Source organism: Phoca vitulina, unplaced genomic scaffold, assembly GCF_004348235.1.
Source record: "Phoca vitulina isolate PV1807 unplaced genomic scaffold, GSC_HSeal_1.0 scaffold36, whole genome shotgun sequence".
NCBI lineage: Eukaryota > Metazoa > Chordata > Mammalia > Carnivora > Phocidae > Phoca > Phoca vitulina.
In genome coordinates this window covers 10653122-10669777 of record NW_022589739.1, presented here as the reverse complement: position 1 = coordinate 10669777, position 16656 = coordinate 10653122, and the positions used below count along the sequence as shown (strand labels likewise).

Here is a 16656-nt window from a genome sequence, read left to right as displayed (position 1 = left end):
GGAATGAATCTTGAGGCTTCTCTTGACTATTTGTATGGGCAGATACAAGAGGCAATTTTGTTTTTTTTTTTTTTTTTTTTTTTTTTTAGTTCACTTCAAAAGTGTGCTTCTCACTCTTTAGGAAGCTAATGATATATAGGAGACTCATCCCAAAAGGCAAATCCCAGTCAATATCATAAAGACAGAATGGTGAGATTTGACAAATAATGCTATGGTCTATAAAGGAAAAATGAATCAGTGAAAAAACTAAGATTTTAAAGGTGAATAATGCTAGGGAATAACCTCCCAACATTAAAAATGTGCAACAAATTATGTCAGCATGGTACTAGTAAGGAAAATAAAATGTTAATAGTATAAAAAGATAGGCCAGAAACACACCTAGTTTTTATAATCATCCAGTACTAATATGAAGGAGGCATGAGAAGAAGAATCTTTAATAGGTGTTTTTGAGATAATTATTGACATTGATGTGGGTTGGAAAACTTTTAATTAGGTACTCACCTACTATCATATCCAATATAATTTTAGATGAATGATTTTGTTATATCCCTTCCCCAAACTCATGGTATACTAGAAGAAAATGGAATACAAAATTGTTTAAATCAGTCATTTGCTAAAACTCCAGTCCTATTTGAATACAACCATTCATTTTCCAGGGCCTGCACCTGGTCATACCAAGTCTTCTTAGAATAAGTCTAAAACTACAGAAATGGCTGCTTTTACTATAAGTTTATAGTTACCAACTTTAAATGAGTCCTCAATGCTGCCTGTCCATCCTACAAAGCTTGCCTGATCAACTTTCCCTTCTTCCAAAGCCTTTTTCAAGTCTTCTTCATTCTTTTCAAACCTTGAACTCCACTTCTCCTCTTGGAAGATGGCATCAAACACTACCTTGCAGAGGAAAGAAGTGTCCAGTGATATTTTCTTCAACTTCCCAAGATAAAATTTACCAACCTACTTGTACATTCTCCCATCCTTTCCTTGTTTCCAACCACTGAAACAGAATCTGCCCATCCTCAAAATGTCAAACCTTCCATCTCCTACACTGAATCGTAGCCCTCCTAGCCTTGTAGTTCCACTATCAATTATTTGTTCTAGTTCCCTAACTTGGAGTCATATTTCCTTCTTCACTGGATCTGCCTTGTCTTTCAAACATTGAAACCTTGGAAAATAGCAACACCAAAAGGGTGAAAAAAGAAAAAAAGAGACATAAATGGAGGGTCTGTAAGAGTATGAAAAAAATCAGAAGACTATGGTGACCTAGGAAAAATTGGGGGGAAAACTTCAAGGAGTATATGGCCAACTTGTCAGTTAAGCAGAAGTTCAATAACATGAGAATATGAATAGCCATTAAATTTTACAGTGACCTGGACAAGAGTAATTCACTGGACTGGTGCCAACAGAAACCAGAACGAGGGTGATGAAGTTAGTAAAGGAGGACATGTAAACAGAGAGTGTTGACTACATAGCTAAAGAGCCTCATTTCAAGTTCATAAGTGAAGAGAAAAGCAAGACAGGAATGAAACATACTGCAGCATGCTTATTTGTTTATGGAAAGGTTAAAATTCAGAAGGAAAGTAAGATGATAACTGAAGTAGTTAGTTCATTGAGAAAGTTATTATTATTATTATTATTATTATTTTCTCTGTAACACTTAACACAGATTTTGTACTTCTTTGTCTCCCTCCACCCTCCTGTGAAATATTTGAAGACAGACAAAGTACACTTTTCCATTTATACACATCAACATTATCTAACACCCCACAGATTCTTCATAAAAATCTGTTGAAAAGATTTTTGAATTATTGGGCCTTGATGTTCTACATTGATGGAAAATTCCAAGGAGGGAAAGTGAGAGAGGAGAGTTAGCCAGAGTTTCAATGTGCTGAAGGGGACACTGAGGAAGGGAGAGAAGTCCTGATCCATACTACAGATGGTGGTCACCGAGGGGGCAGGGCAGGACACAAAATGCATGTTGGAACTTGGGGGCTTCTTCATGCCACTGTTTACAGGTGCTCCTCAAGAGCCTGCTCCTGTTAGTGGTAAAACCCTGGGCTAGGTCTCTAACTTAAGAAATCTCTTGCCCTTGCCCTAATTAATACAAACACAAAACAACCCTATTTCTCCTAACATGTTGGTTAGAATTTTCTTGAATTTCCTCCAGTCTGGTCATTACCAACTTATCCATACAAAAATCTATCTCCCTGTACCTGTCTTTCCTCTCCTCCTTGACCCTTATCCTCTCTATATCCTATTTTCTCATCCCTATTGAATGACCTTCTTAGCACTTTGTCCTCTTGTAGCATTGTTTGATATAATCTTCATACCTGTTTATGCTTCTTCTCAAAGGCCACTCACTGATCAATTCTCCTATGTCTCTGCTTCTGTTCTTCACATGTTGGTCATTAACTTGTGGAAAAGCCAAACTTCTATTGCCCAAAACTCATCAAGCCCAGGACACTTGCCTCCAGCCACCCAGTGTTACCACTTCAGCCCAGAGTCTATTCAACTCCATTTCTTCACTGCTTAACATTGGAGAATGGGACAGGGGGAGGGAGGGAGAAATCTGGAATAGGAGAGAAGGAAAAAAGAACAGATTCCTAGATGTCCTGAATGGTAGAAGTACACATAGGAACATAAGTCAGTGATGTGGTACATAGAGTAAACATTGATTTAGGACTCTAAAACTGGATAGACAGTATTAGCTGAAAAATACCAAGTGTCTAGTATGTACCAGGCATTCTTCTAAGTGTTATATGTGAGTGTGTGTGTGTGTGTATACACATATATAAATTTATTTCATAGACATACAATCTCAAGAGCAAAGTAGTTGAGAATCTTTCTCAGCCCTATTCTGGTTACTTCACCTGGAGTATCCTACCCAATTCAGTACATTGTATTAAGTCATATGAGTTACAAGATGATAAAAGTTACAGGATGATAAAAATCTACAAATTATAGATGTGTGGACTGCCAAAAATAAGAACATTAGTGATAACTTCAAAATATAGGAATGGCTATCTTGAGGGAGAGGGCAAAACTAGGACCATCAGAGAGAAATCAGAGAAATGGAGCCTGTTTGAATCTGAAAGAGAGCTTTCTATCAATCTAAAGAAAGTTAGCTCTCTGCAGTTTAAATTGCTCTACTGAGAAAAAGTTGGGGGGAAGCTTCTTCATCAACATTTTTTCCTGAATCTCCATGCCAGGTACCTGGTGACATACTAAAGTCAGCATACCTTCACCCCCTATCCCATTGTAGAATTTATAGATCTCCTTTTTTTCCTGGTCAGGCAAGACGAAGTCCAACTCTCTACATGCACTAGGTCTCCTAACCAAGCAAGGAAATGGGATCCTCTTTTAGAAAGGCAGAGGGAAGAAAGAAAACCTAGCATGCTCCTTACAGAGATGCTTAGGATTTCTGGATGCTAATGCATCCAGAGCCACCACATCTCCCACCACCTCATTGTCTTTTCTTCCTGCTAATTGGAGGTTGCCTATTAGAAAAGATCCCTGCCTGCCTTGTCACTCTTCCCATCTAGAGACAATTCAGTCTGTGCTACCTACCCTCCCTTGACCCTGGAACTTACAGAAGATGTCAAAGGATGAGTCCTTTATGATGTATCAGCTGTATTGGTAACCATGCTGGGACTTAGATGAATAAATATGAAGAGTTTTATGAGCTCCTATTCCTCTCCTACCCTCCCATTTATGGACCCAGATGGGAAAAGGTGGCTTGGGAAACAGACTTAAGGGATGAAGAGCTGAGTCCTTTGGGAACTGTCTTATGGTGCTCCTGCAGGTAGGGAGTTGGGATTAAAGAATGGAGTGGTTTGAAGCTAAGGTAAGAAATTGCCCAGAAGCCAGAAGTCAATGATCTGGTGCACAAACCTGACATGCAAACATGGTCAAATGTGTAGGAAAAGAGACTATAGAGCAACCTCCTTTATTATAATAGTAATTCCTAAAGTTTTGAGGGACCTTTCTGAGAGACCTAAACTACTTAAGTTCTTTTACATTTTTTCTCATTGAATCATCTCCCTTAGATATGAACGGGCAACTCTTTTAAGTAGGAACTATTATCCCCACTCTATAGGGGATAAATAGAAAGATAAAGCCTTGCCCCAAATTCACCGCAATTAGCCTACATTCATAGCCCTATCAATCTGATTCCAATGTCTGTGTTCTAAATGACCCTTCTCTTTACTGATAAATGTGACCATAGTTATTGATATCCTAAACAAAATCCTAGCAAGTCGAGTTTAGCAAACTGTTAACATTTTTTAATATATTTATCTTTTGAAGAATGCAAAGAGAGTTCAATATAAGGAAATCTGTCACCTAACACATCAAAGTTGTGGATAAGGTCGTGGGAATAAAACCATTCAAATCACAAACGGATTTGAATACTAGCCCTGGCATTTGCTATTTGTGTGACCCATCCATTAAACAAATACTAACTACCACCGTATGCCCCACAAACTGTATTAGGCACTGTATACAATGGTGAATAAGGCAAACATGGTTCCTATCTCACCAAGAGCTCACTCTAATTATGTGGTTGTTGAAAGAAAATAGGCATCTCTAAATGTACTTATTTGAATAATTTCTAAGATATATGATTTAGCAAAGAAGCAAGAGGCAAAAACAGTGCATAGAATGCTACACAACATTATTTTAATGCTATAAAAAGAATACATATAAATAAGTGTATATATAAATACATACATTATCATCTATATTCTTATATATAATCAAATTACCTCTGGAAGGATATACAAGAAACTTATAAGAGTAGTTGCTTCTGGGAAGGAAAATTCTGTGCTTGGCAGATAGAATAGAATGGTATCTTAGAGATTGCTGGTTATGTACCCAATGCCCCATTCTTCCTTATTAACAAAAACCATAATTTTATTTGGGTACCCATCTATACTGCCAAAATACTATTCCTCTCAGATTCTGAATGTCATTTGGTGGGGTTTCCAAGAAGACTCTAACGTGAACTAACTCAGTTGAGAAATGAAGGTCATTAGCCCTCACTCCTTTCTCATGGAACGGACACAGGATTGACACCTGAATTTCTAGCTAAAAGCATCAGCAACTTTGAGGACAGAAGTCAGTTTTTAAGTATGATAAAGAATATAGAAACTGGTGAAGCTCTGGTTTCAGCCCTGGATGTCCACCTCTGAAACCCTTCTATATGAAAGGAAAAGAATTCTCTAATTTGTTGGTTACCATATTTGGAGTTTCTATTATATGCAATCAGATATATACTAACTGAAACAAAGAATGAATTACTTTTACTGAATACCTTTTTTAATTTTCAAAATTTTGAACCATGTACATAAGTTACTTTTTTTAAAATTTAAATTCAATTAGCCAAGGTATAGTACATCATTGGTTTTTGATATAATGTTCAGTGATTCATCAGTACTTTTTAATTAAATATTTTTAAAAGGTATTCTTTTGGTAATACAGATAAAAATATAAAACAAATAAGTGTTAAAAGTTTTGGTAATTATACAAAAGAAAATATACAAAATCCTCTCGTGTACCATCATGGAGCATTACTATGGGAGCATTAGGTTAGGTAAGGCAGATCAAAAAGGTCTTAACAAAGAGAGGTATGAATAGGAAGGAAAACAAGGGTAGAAGCAGAAAAGGCAGGAGAAGACTATTATCTGGTCCAGGCAAGCGATGGTGGTGGCATGGACCAGATTAGTGGCAGAGGAAATGACTCTGAATAAACAAATTTTGGAAGAATAGTCAAGTCAATATAATGATGAATTACAAATGAGAAATGAGGTATTCAATGTAGAAATCAAATATGAATCAGGATTCTTTCTTAGACAACTTGGTGGATATGGGCTCATTTACTGTAATGACATCACACATTAAGATTTCTGGGTATTGTTGAGTGTACATCTGAAGTTTGTAATAATAAATTTAATGTGGGTTCCTGGATGGCTCAGTCAGTTAAGAGTTTGCCTTCAGCTCAGGTCATGATCCCAGAGTCCTGAGGTGGAGCCCTGTGTAAGGTTCCCTGCTCAGTGGGGAGTCTGCTTCTCCCTCTCCCTCTGCCCCTCCCCCCTGCTCATGCTCTCTCTCTCTTTGTCTCTCTCTCTCTCAAATAAATAAATAAAATATTTAATTAATTAATTTAATGTGAAATCAGTATGTTTATTTATGGGATTTTTTCCTAGCAAATTTCAATCTTTCACAGAGGAGACAGATATTTAGATTTAAACAGAGTTTGGGTTTTTTCAAGCAACGAAATGGAGGGAGAGAACAAAAGAGGTTAGATTATTTCCAAAAATATAATTAAATTATGGGCTATAGAATCTAAGGCTACACAAAAAATAAAATCAGACAAGAAAGGAATGAATGACAGTATAAAGAGGATTCCACCAATGGCCTGTGACACTAGATGTTCAACAATTGTGACTATACTAAGGATAGTTGAAAATTTGAGCCTGATGGTCAAAGGTGATAGAAAGCAGATGCTTCAAGTCTATATGTTAGAGGTAGATCAACCACAAAAATGAAATAAGTCAAAATTGGACGTGTAAACAAAAAAGTTTAAGTTTTGAGTACAGGCTGATCTAAGTACTCAAATATTTCATTTTCCCAGCAATAAGACTCCACTGAAAAATAAATGCATATACATAAAGTAATTAACAATTATAGGAGAAGATACATACAGTATAGTTACTTAAAGATACATCTGAGAGGAGTTTAGGAAAGGCTTAGACTTCAAGCAAAGAATATGTTCAAGAGAGAAATAATTTGAGATGTGAATTTTTAGCCCATAGTATCTCCCACTGATTTTAGACAAGTTAGGTAATAAATCATTTATTTAATTTTCTTGTTGTCTCATCTGAGCCACCTGTAAACATAATTCACCTGGCAGCTACCTTACATTAGAAAATGGGCAGAAACTTATCTCCTGCTGCCCTTTATAAATTTGTTTGGGATCGGTGTAATTGTAGCAGTCTGGAGCTTCCTGCTGCTTTATATTGCACAGGAGGATTGAGCCCATCTGAAATAGATACAATGAGGAGAACAGATAACCACTCAGCTGGCAAGCAGGGCATGAGCTGTTTCTGCTGGGAATCCACTAACACAGCTCTATTCACTTGCGCTGGGAAGTACACACCTGGAACACAACAGGGCCGTGCAAAGATAGCACCAGAACAGACTGATGGCCAAAACTGAAATTCAAAAGGGATGATACAATCAAGCCAATAAAAAGTGAAAGAGCTGCTTTGTAGTTCCCACTTCTCCCACACTTATTTTTTACTGTTTCTCCACAAGTTCCTAACTAGAGACCTTTAAATGCATCCCCCTTAGTTCACTGACTTCTTACTTTTGTTTTCTACTTATGTAAACTGGTAGTTTTTCTCCCCAGTCTGATACTCATCCTTTGAATTCTCACTCTGAAGAATACAGCCCACCAATGGCAGTTTTTAATCTCCTCTGATAATACACTAACATTCTAACATTCAAATTATATAACATTGTGTATCATTTAAAGTCCAGCAAAATGTCACCCACCAGAAATAACTATATAAGCAATCTGTTGTGTATTTTTCACCTATGTTTTTCTATGTGTATATTAAAGTTATATACATGTAAATGATCTTATATCATATCAATTTAACTTAAATACATGAGCCTGTTATAAACTCTTTATTATATCCCATGCTGTTGCACTAGGCACAACCATTAGATATACAATGAGTTTGTAGTATGTTTTATTATCTGGTAAGGTGTGACAAATCTTTTTAAAAACTCTCTTCCATTTGGTGAAACTTTTACCTTACATATACACTTTACATTTTAGAATAACTGCACCAAACGTCCTCTGAAAATCTTTGCTGGAATGTTTCTTGAAATTGCATTGACTTTACGAATTAATTTGAGGAGAACAGACATCTTTAAAATGCTCATGTGTCCTTTCCATGTACATGGTTTATCTCTACATTTAATCAGGTCTTCATTTAAATACTTTTAAGCATAATTTTAAAATAGAATCCTTAAAGGTCTTGTGTATTTATTATGATGCCAATTTCTACATATTAATAAGTTTTCTATTACTGTAAATGGTATGTTAACTTTATTATTTTTAGATGATTTCTGTTGGTATAAAGAAAACTATTGATTTTTTAAAGTTTATTATATCTGAGCATCTAACTGAACATTAACAGCAAGTTAATTATGTTTGGCTCTAGGGAACCCAGTCGCTGTATTTACTCTTAAGAAGAGAACCTTATGCCAATATTCCTTGAATCACCAAAGACAAAATCCACACAAATATCAGCATGAAAGTACAGTCATCTTTCTCTCCCTCCCACACAACCAACTTGATGAGGGAGCAGAAGGCTAATAATAAACCCTGTTTATTATGTTTACTGATTATATCACATAAAAATAATGATAGTTTAACCATTTCTACTCTGATCCTTAAAACTCTTCTTTCTTCCTTGACTTACTGTGTTGGCCAGGACTTCCTTTTTCGCACTGAACAGTAACAATGATGAGGGCAGGACATTCAGCTATGTTCTTCTAGGGGCATTGCCTTTGGCAAAAGGGAGGTATCTCCTCCAAGGTTTTGCTCTCTCCCTGGGTCAATCCTATCCAAAGACTAGCTGATAAGAGGAAAAAAGGGTCTGTATGGCACACACATCTCTCAACTTAGACAATTCTAAAAAGCCATCCAGAGATCCCTACGTAATTGAGTCTTGTTTTTGTTTTTTGTTTCCTCAAATATTTTTGGATTGTTTCTACACATGCATGTACCCATCTGCTGAATACTTTAGGGGGCCCTCTGTAGATCTTTGGAATTCTCTTTCTATGCAGTTCTCTCTCCTCTCATACTCTACCCTGTGAACTCTGGCTACCTTGGCCTTCCCTGATTCCCATGTCCTTCTCAACACAGGAAGACTGCCAGGCTACACCTAAGTTCACCCTTCCTTCAACATGGCTTGGAATCTCTCTCCAATAAGTTGTAACAATCTTTCTCCAGTAAACAGGACTCACCGCTTTTGTTTCCTATCTCTTAGGGATCATTGTCCTCCATTATCTCAGGCCCAGTGTCCTCAGAACCATTATTTTGTATATTTTGTCCAATGTTTTGTTGTTGTTTTATTGAGAGGCTAAATCTAGTCCTTGTTGCTCATCTTGACAAGCTAAAGCTCCTCTCCAGTGGGTAAAATTATGCTGGACAAGCAGAGGAAAGCACCATCTAAAGTCTGACCCTTCCCTGGGCTCAGGGTAAGATATGTTACTATATAAGCCCCCTACCCTCCCCACAAATCAGGAGAGATCTGTTTTACAGCTGAAGCCTTAGTATCTTAGGAGGACTAAAAGGAAATGCACCTCTAGGGGAACCTGAGGTCAGAGTGATTTGGGGACTTCAAAATTTGCCTAAGGAATTTGCAGAAAATGGATTTTAGGACTGCAGGAAGGACAGTGGTGTACAGAAATGGAAAGTCACACGAGATGTGACTAATTCAGGACCTTAAAGATTAAACATGGCACTTAGATTTATTTTTAAGGGAAGAGTCTATCAAAATGTTCTTCCTTGTGTGTGGAGACAATAGGATGTGTACTCAGAATTAATATGAGCATCTCAGGAAAGACCACATAACTAGGAATCTTTTTTTCACCCTTTAAGCAAGGACAGCTGCATGACCAGGCCACCAAGTTAATTATGTTTTGCTCTAGGGAACACAGTCGCTGTCTTTACTCTTAAGAAGAGAACCTTATGCCAATATTCCTTGAATCACCAAAGACAAAATCCACACAAGTATCAGCATGAAAATACAGTCATCTTTCTCTCCCTCCCACACAACCAACTTGATGAGGGAGCAGAAGGCTAGCTGAAGACGAAGCATAAGCTGACACCCTGCAACCTCCCCCTCTACGGCCACTCCTGGGTGGGATGTGTGACATTCTTCCAGGAATCTCCCAACTATCTTAATGTTAAAACCTTGCTAGAGGGGAAAACAACCTTAACTTGACAATGGCAAGGCCTCTGATATCTTGTAGGTCCTCTTTAGCATTATCTTATAGGTCCTCTTTAGCATATGAAAGCTCTTTTGAAACCTCCCTTTTCCTTACTTCCCCCAACACCTGTGTATATAATCAGCCACTCCTCAAAATCCTGGTGCTGCAACTCTTTCTGCCCACGGGTCCTGTCCCTGTGATTTAATAAAACCAGCATTTTGCACCAAAGACGTCTCAAGAATTCTTTCTTGGTTGTAGGCTCTGGACCTCACCCCACCAAACCTCACCTATATTCCAAAACCACATCAAACTGATAATCAAGTTCTTCTCATTGTTTAAAGACATTCCTCTAAGATACTTTTAACCACTCTTTCATACCCTTTACACTTAAAGGAATCAAGCAGCTCTCCAACTCTCCACCTTTCATCAAGTTTTTTTTTTTTTTTAAATACTCTAATGCCATATAGTATATACCTTTATATCCAATATTTGCAATTTACCAGTCAAGAGATATTACAAAAACAAAGAAGATCATATTTGTTGAAAACAAGAAATTAGTACTCTCCACATTTCAAATGCCTTTTATTTTTTTTTAAGATTTTTCTTTTTTTTATTCATGAGAGACACAGAGAGAGAGAGGCAGAGGGAGAAGCAGGCTCCCCAAGGAGCAGGGAGCCCCATGTGGGACTCGATCCCAGGACCCCAGGATCATGACCTGAGCCGAAGGCAGACGCTTAACCATCTGAACCACCCAGGCACCCTCAAATAATTTTTAAAAATTTGGAATCTACTCACCAGAATCAGTGTTTAAGGATCTCTTAAGAGAGTGGTTCTTAATGTATGGGGATTAACATAACAATAAAAAAATTAAAAAAAAAAAGAAATATTAACATATAAAAAAAAAAAAGAGTGGCTCTTGCTTTCATCCTATAGAATTTTGCAAATAAAAATTATATCTGACCATTGAGTAATGTTATTTGATGAGCCTGAACCCTAAATTCTCTATACCCACATAAATAATGACATCACTCCCTACCAGCTACAATAATATATATGTTTCCTCACCCATTGTTACCAGATTGTGACTTCCAGAATTTTAACAATATGCTATACTTATATTCCTCTCGTTTAAGGTTTTTGGGTGCAGCTCCAGACCACATGGGACATAGTCTTCAGTAAGCAGGATGTCCCCTATACTACCACGTCAGTTTTACCATTTCTTGCATTCTGGCCTTCTCATTCCCACTTCTACCTCCACTTGGGTCCTCAGTGTCCTGGCCTTTCCACAAAGAGTTTGAAGGTGTGTGAGGATTCTGCTGGACATAAACTGGTATTATTATGAAAATTATGCTTTTATAATAGAATCTTGAACAGTCATGATCAAAAAAACATGGTAACTTTTCTGAACTATGTGCCTCTGCTTAGTTCTTCCTGAATCTGAGGGGAACGGTCTATTGGCAACAGCAGGTTCAGAAAAATGACACAGAGGAGCACCTGGGTGCTCCTGTCAGTTAAGCGTTAAACTCTTGATTTCAGCTCAGGTCATGATCTCAGGGTTGTGAGATCAAGCCTCACATCAGGCTCCATGCTGGGCATGGAACCTGCTTAAGATTCTCTCCCTCCCTCTCCCTCTGCCCCTCCCCACCCTGTCCCTCTCTACAAAAAAAAGAAAAAGAAAAAACAAAAATGACACAGAGATCATGGCCTGAACAGCAGAGCTAGAGCTTCAATTGTACCTGAGAAAGGAGTGCTGTGTCATGAAAAGTTTCTGGAGTCGGATAACCTGTACTTGAATTGATGCCCCACCACTCACCAAGTGTGACCTTTGTCAATATTTCTCCATAAATTTTTATTTTCTAATGTATAACATGAGACAGTAACCTCTGTCCTGTAGAACTATTATGAAGATGAGATGATTTAAAAATATAAATGTCTACATACAAAATTAGGTACCTAAGTTTAGGTACCTGAATAGGCAAATGAACTTTGGTCAGGTACTAAGAGATCCACAGTAATTTCTGATACTAGAGGGACAGAAAGTGGGTAGGAAATATTTTCTATCCAAGCATTATTTTTTACTGTCTGGAATAACAAATCCCAGAATAGAAACAAAGGAAATAGTAATAGACATTTCTATAGGGGTGCCCTTCTATGTATTCAAAGCCCCTTCCACAATAACTTCTGACACCCCTGCCTTAACAATTTGGTTCGAAATCCATATACAATAGGATTCAAGGCAGGAGGTATGAGGTGATGAAGGACATTGAGCAAGATGAAGATGTCCATGGGGACCCTCTTTCTGGCCACATTTCTCAACACAACAACCAGAGGATGGTGCTGAAGAATAGGATGAGGATGAAGTGAGAGCCACATGTGCTCAGGGCTTTAACAGCAGCCCCCTCAGTCTTGAACCTAAGCACAGCTCTTAGGATGAAGGTGTAAGAGAGGAAGATGAGGATGAAATTTGACCCCAGTAAAGTCCAACCAGCCACAAATTGGTAGATTCTGTTAAGGGTGAAATTGTCACAGGAGAGCCTGGACACGGACAAGTTGGCACAGATGCAGTTCTCAATGACATTTTTCCCACAATAATGGAGCCGGGCAGGGAGAATGGGGACAGGTGAAAGCAGCAAAGCATTCTGAGCCACAATGAAAGCACTAGCTTTGACCACGAATTGGTTAGTGATGATGGTTGGATATTGTAGTGGGTGGCAGATGGCCACATAGCGGTCATAGGCCATGACCATGAATGTACAGGACTCCATGGGGAGGAAACTGTTCATGATGAACATCTGGAGGAAGCAGGCTGAGAAGCTGATGGACCTGACATCAAACCAGGAGATGGCCAGGACCTTGGGGATGACAGCCAGGCAGAGCACAATGTCCAACAGGGAGAGTAGGCTGAGCAGGTGGTACATGGGCTCATGCAGAGAGACCTCCAGCCAGATGGTGATCAAGAGGGTGGCATTGGCCCCCATGGCCAGGAGGAAGAGGAGGCTGAGGGGGAGGGACAGCCAGTGCTGCCAACTCTGCTAGTTAGGGAAGCAGATGAGGAGGAATTCAGAGACTAGAGCAGTGGAGTAGTTGCTGGGCGATGTCATGAGATAAATCCTAAACAGGATATTTCACCTGGGTTTATGTACAGTAAGACACAGGAATTAGGTTAATAGAAAACAAAACTGTCAAAATGCTAACACTTACTCATCCAGAAAACTGTTGAATAGAGAAGAACAATCCCAAATGAACGCAAAGTTCAGTGAAGATATATGTGAATAGGGAGGGAACTTAGCAAATTATTTCTAAAGTTAATTCGGAAAAACAAATAAGACAGACTACCCACAAGGTTTGGAAGGAAAATGAAAAGAATTACCTCATTAAAACATATGTAAAGCAACACAAATTTTTCAAGGGAGACTGACATGTGATACTGATAGAGCAAATTTATTAATTATAGATCCCACAGGTCAGAAATGTTCACTAGATACAGAGTAATCTAGAATAGTAAAGATGTCATAAAGTCATATTTAACTGTGGGTTTTTTCAATATGTATTGCTGACATGATTTGTTAGTGGTAAATTAGTTTTTCCTCAGTTTTTATCACACATCAAAGTCAATTTGAGATGAAAAAAATTTATGATATACTTCCAACCCTATAATAAAGCAGAAAAAATAAACCTTGATTAAATATAAAGAAAGTCCCATAAAATCCTCTATCATTCTGACTTACTGTACTACAAGCACAACTCATCCTGGACATGCTTAATTCAAGCCTGCACAAATACAGTTCAATGTTCCTATAGAAAGTTATGCTCAAAGGCAGGCTGTTTTCATCAACATTTATGACCATGAACCTCAAATGAGTGCTTAATGAGCAAGTCCATTATAATAACCTCTGGTTAATTTGCTCCTTCACTCATTGCAAGCAATTTTTTACATTTTCTAAATATTTTCTAAATGGTAAATTCATCTTCTCCTCTCTTAGAAGATCACCTCCCCAACAGCATCACAAAGACAGGAGAGGCTATCAGATGCAAGTTCCTCAGTATCTATGATAGACTCATAAACTCATCAATACCTATACCTTGCTCTTTTCTTTGCATCTAGCCAACTCAAAGATCTATCCATCCTCCTAGTTACAATCCCCCCACCTCTGATATAGTGTCTATCCATCTCTGATCTTCTTAGAAACTTTGACTTTTTAATTATCCATTCCATTTCCTGTGTAGTCAACCTCTCCATGGATCCTTCCTATGGATATTCAAAATGCTGAAGTCTCTTGTGTCTTAATAAATTTCTATATCTATCCCACATCCCCATTTGTTGTAAAGACCGTGATTTCAGTTTTGAACAAAGATACCAAATCTCTCTTATTCCTCTTTCTTTTACACCCAAACTTAAGGAACCAGAAGAGACAAAGGACTTCTAAAAAGAGGCAACTGTTGGCTTCAGTAGTTCAGTTGAGAAGTAATCACTGTGTAAATAAATGCCTCTAGAATGGCTCTAAAGATGTAGAAAAGGAGCATCTTTTAGAGGTATAAATATAATGGCATAAGCAAAGATTAGACTGAGTAGTTCTATAGAAGAAGAGAGGTTAGGAATTCTTAAGTTCTCCCATCTCTTCTGGATTAAATGACTGAATTTCACAAGACAGGCTGTGAAAATATTTGATGTATGTTGTAGAGGTAGAGATGATGGATCCAATTTTGAGATGTTGAATTTATAGAGTCTGTAAGCTATCAAAATGTACACGAGTCTGATTTCTACAGAAAAGAATTTGAATTCATTTGAAAGCTTAAAGGAAGAGAATACAGAATATAGTTCAAACCACTGTTACTTTTATTTCTCACCCTGTACTTACTATCTTTTCCTGCCTATTCTGCCACCTCTGAAAGACCCCTTCCTTGGCTCTTTATTCTTTTTCCTGCCCCTTATGTGTAGCCCCTATGCATGAACATGCTTCACAAATCCTAGTCTCTTATCCATCCAGCTCCCTGTCCTCATTCTTTCCTCATACTGTAAAGAATGGATCTAAATTAAGTTCATCCTTCTGCTACCTGGATTTCACTAAGAGTGTACTTAATATAAAGGATAAAAAAGGAGAAGATACAGAGGAATAGGTACAGAGAAAAAGGGTCAGATGCCTGGATATATTGCCAGATAGAAGTTTGGACATAAATATGAGTCAAAGTTTTGACATATTCAGTTAATAAAAATTATTAGAAACTGACTCTCTACTAAAGGAAGTAACAGTGATCAGAGGGAAGGTAATTATTCTTCTATTCTTCTTTGCTTTGGTTCAACCATGCTTAGAATAGTGTCCAGTTCAGTGCACCTTGATTTCAGGAATATTTTTTGAAATTTTACCACCTAGAAGAAGATGTCCAGGATAAAAAAGATCCTTAAGAACTCGTGATGAGGAACAATTTAGGAAAGTGAAGATATTTTACCTAAGCAATGCCTCCCAAATATATGACTGACTTTCAAAAAGAAGAGATAAAAACTAGGACCACTGGGAGAAAATCACAGAGAGATCCATTTCTGTTGAATATGGATCCTATATAATAACCAGAGGAGACTTGCTCTCTTGTTAATACTACTCTGCTCAAACATGCTGGGGGAAGGCAATAACCAAATTTCTTCACCAGTTTTTTCCCTGACCCTAATGGACCTGGGTGCTCAGTGTCATACTAGAACTCAAAACACTGTCCCTGTCCCAGAACCATACTTCCACTCTCTGGAACCCCTACACTGCTTTTCTGGGCAGGCCGGAAGTATTTCACTCATGTACTTGCATGCAATTTCCAGCCATATAAAATATGGGATCTGTTGTATTCAATGATATGGAATTGCTGAGACTCTAGATCTTTCTCTTCTGAATGTTCATGCATCTGGTACCACCACCATGGCCAACTTCTAGTATCATGAGAGCCAATATAAGAATGCAGAGAAGGCCTCATGTTCTGAATATTCTGGCAACTCAGCTGTTGTGGGCCCAGCACAGCATGGTTTTCTTCCCTTAGCCCTGAAACTCACCAGTGATGCAACATATTGAGTCCTGCTTAAGGAGTCAGCTGCCTGCATCCAGTAACCAGAACAAGAGCTGCTTCCTTGACTCTGATGAAAAAATCTAGAGGGTTTTATGATCTACAGTCAATTCCTCACACTGTCCCACCCCCTTCTCCACACCATCTGGGAACAGTCCTAGTTTGGGTTACTAAAACTCTGGGGCTGATGAGCTGATCTCTTGGGAACCTTCATCTCACCTTATGTTATGGTGTTACTGGGTGCCAGTAGTTGCGATGTGAAGGACAGGATTTGAAACTGACTTGAAATTCAAATCCATATCTATCAGCTTGACTCCACAGACCATCCTTCTAAACATTATACCACTTTCAACATCCTGAAATGTTATATTGAACCTTTCCAGAATTTCTTAATAACACTATCCTATTACCCGTTTTTTTATATTATCCTGAATTCAACTCTGCTATTTGATATCTGCATGGATGTGGACAACTAATTTACCCTATGTAAATCTCAGTCATTCAATAAATATTTACTTATTATTATCAACCATATAGCCAGCACTAGAATAGTCATAGGCATAAAACAGTGAATAAAGTAGTTAAGGTCATTGCCCTTATCGAGAT

The 16656-nt window shown here is 38.0% G+C and overlaps 1 protein-coding gene across 1 annotated transcript; it reads right to left on the bottom strand.

Annotated features, from left to right (window-relative positions):
• Positions 1-12162: 12162 nt before the first annotated feature.
• LOC116646564 (olfactory receptor 56A1-like) lies at positions 12163-13106 on the bottom strand. Its single transcript, XM_032427401.1, is given in 2 exon segments — positions 12163-12335; positions 12338-13106. Coding segments are annotated over 2 exon segments (942 nt in total).
• Positions 13107-16656: the final 3550 nt, after the last annotated feature.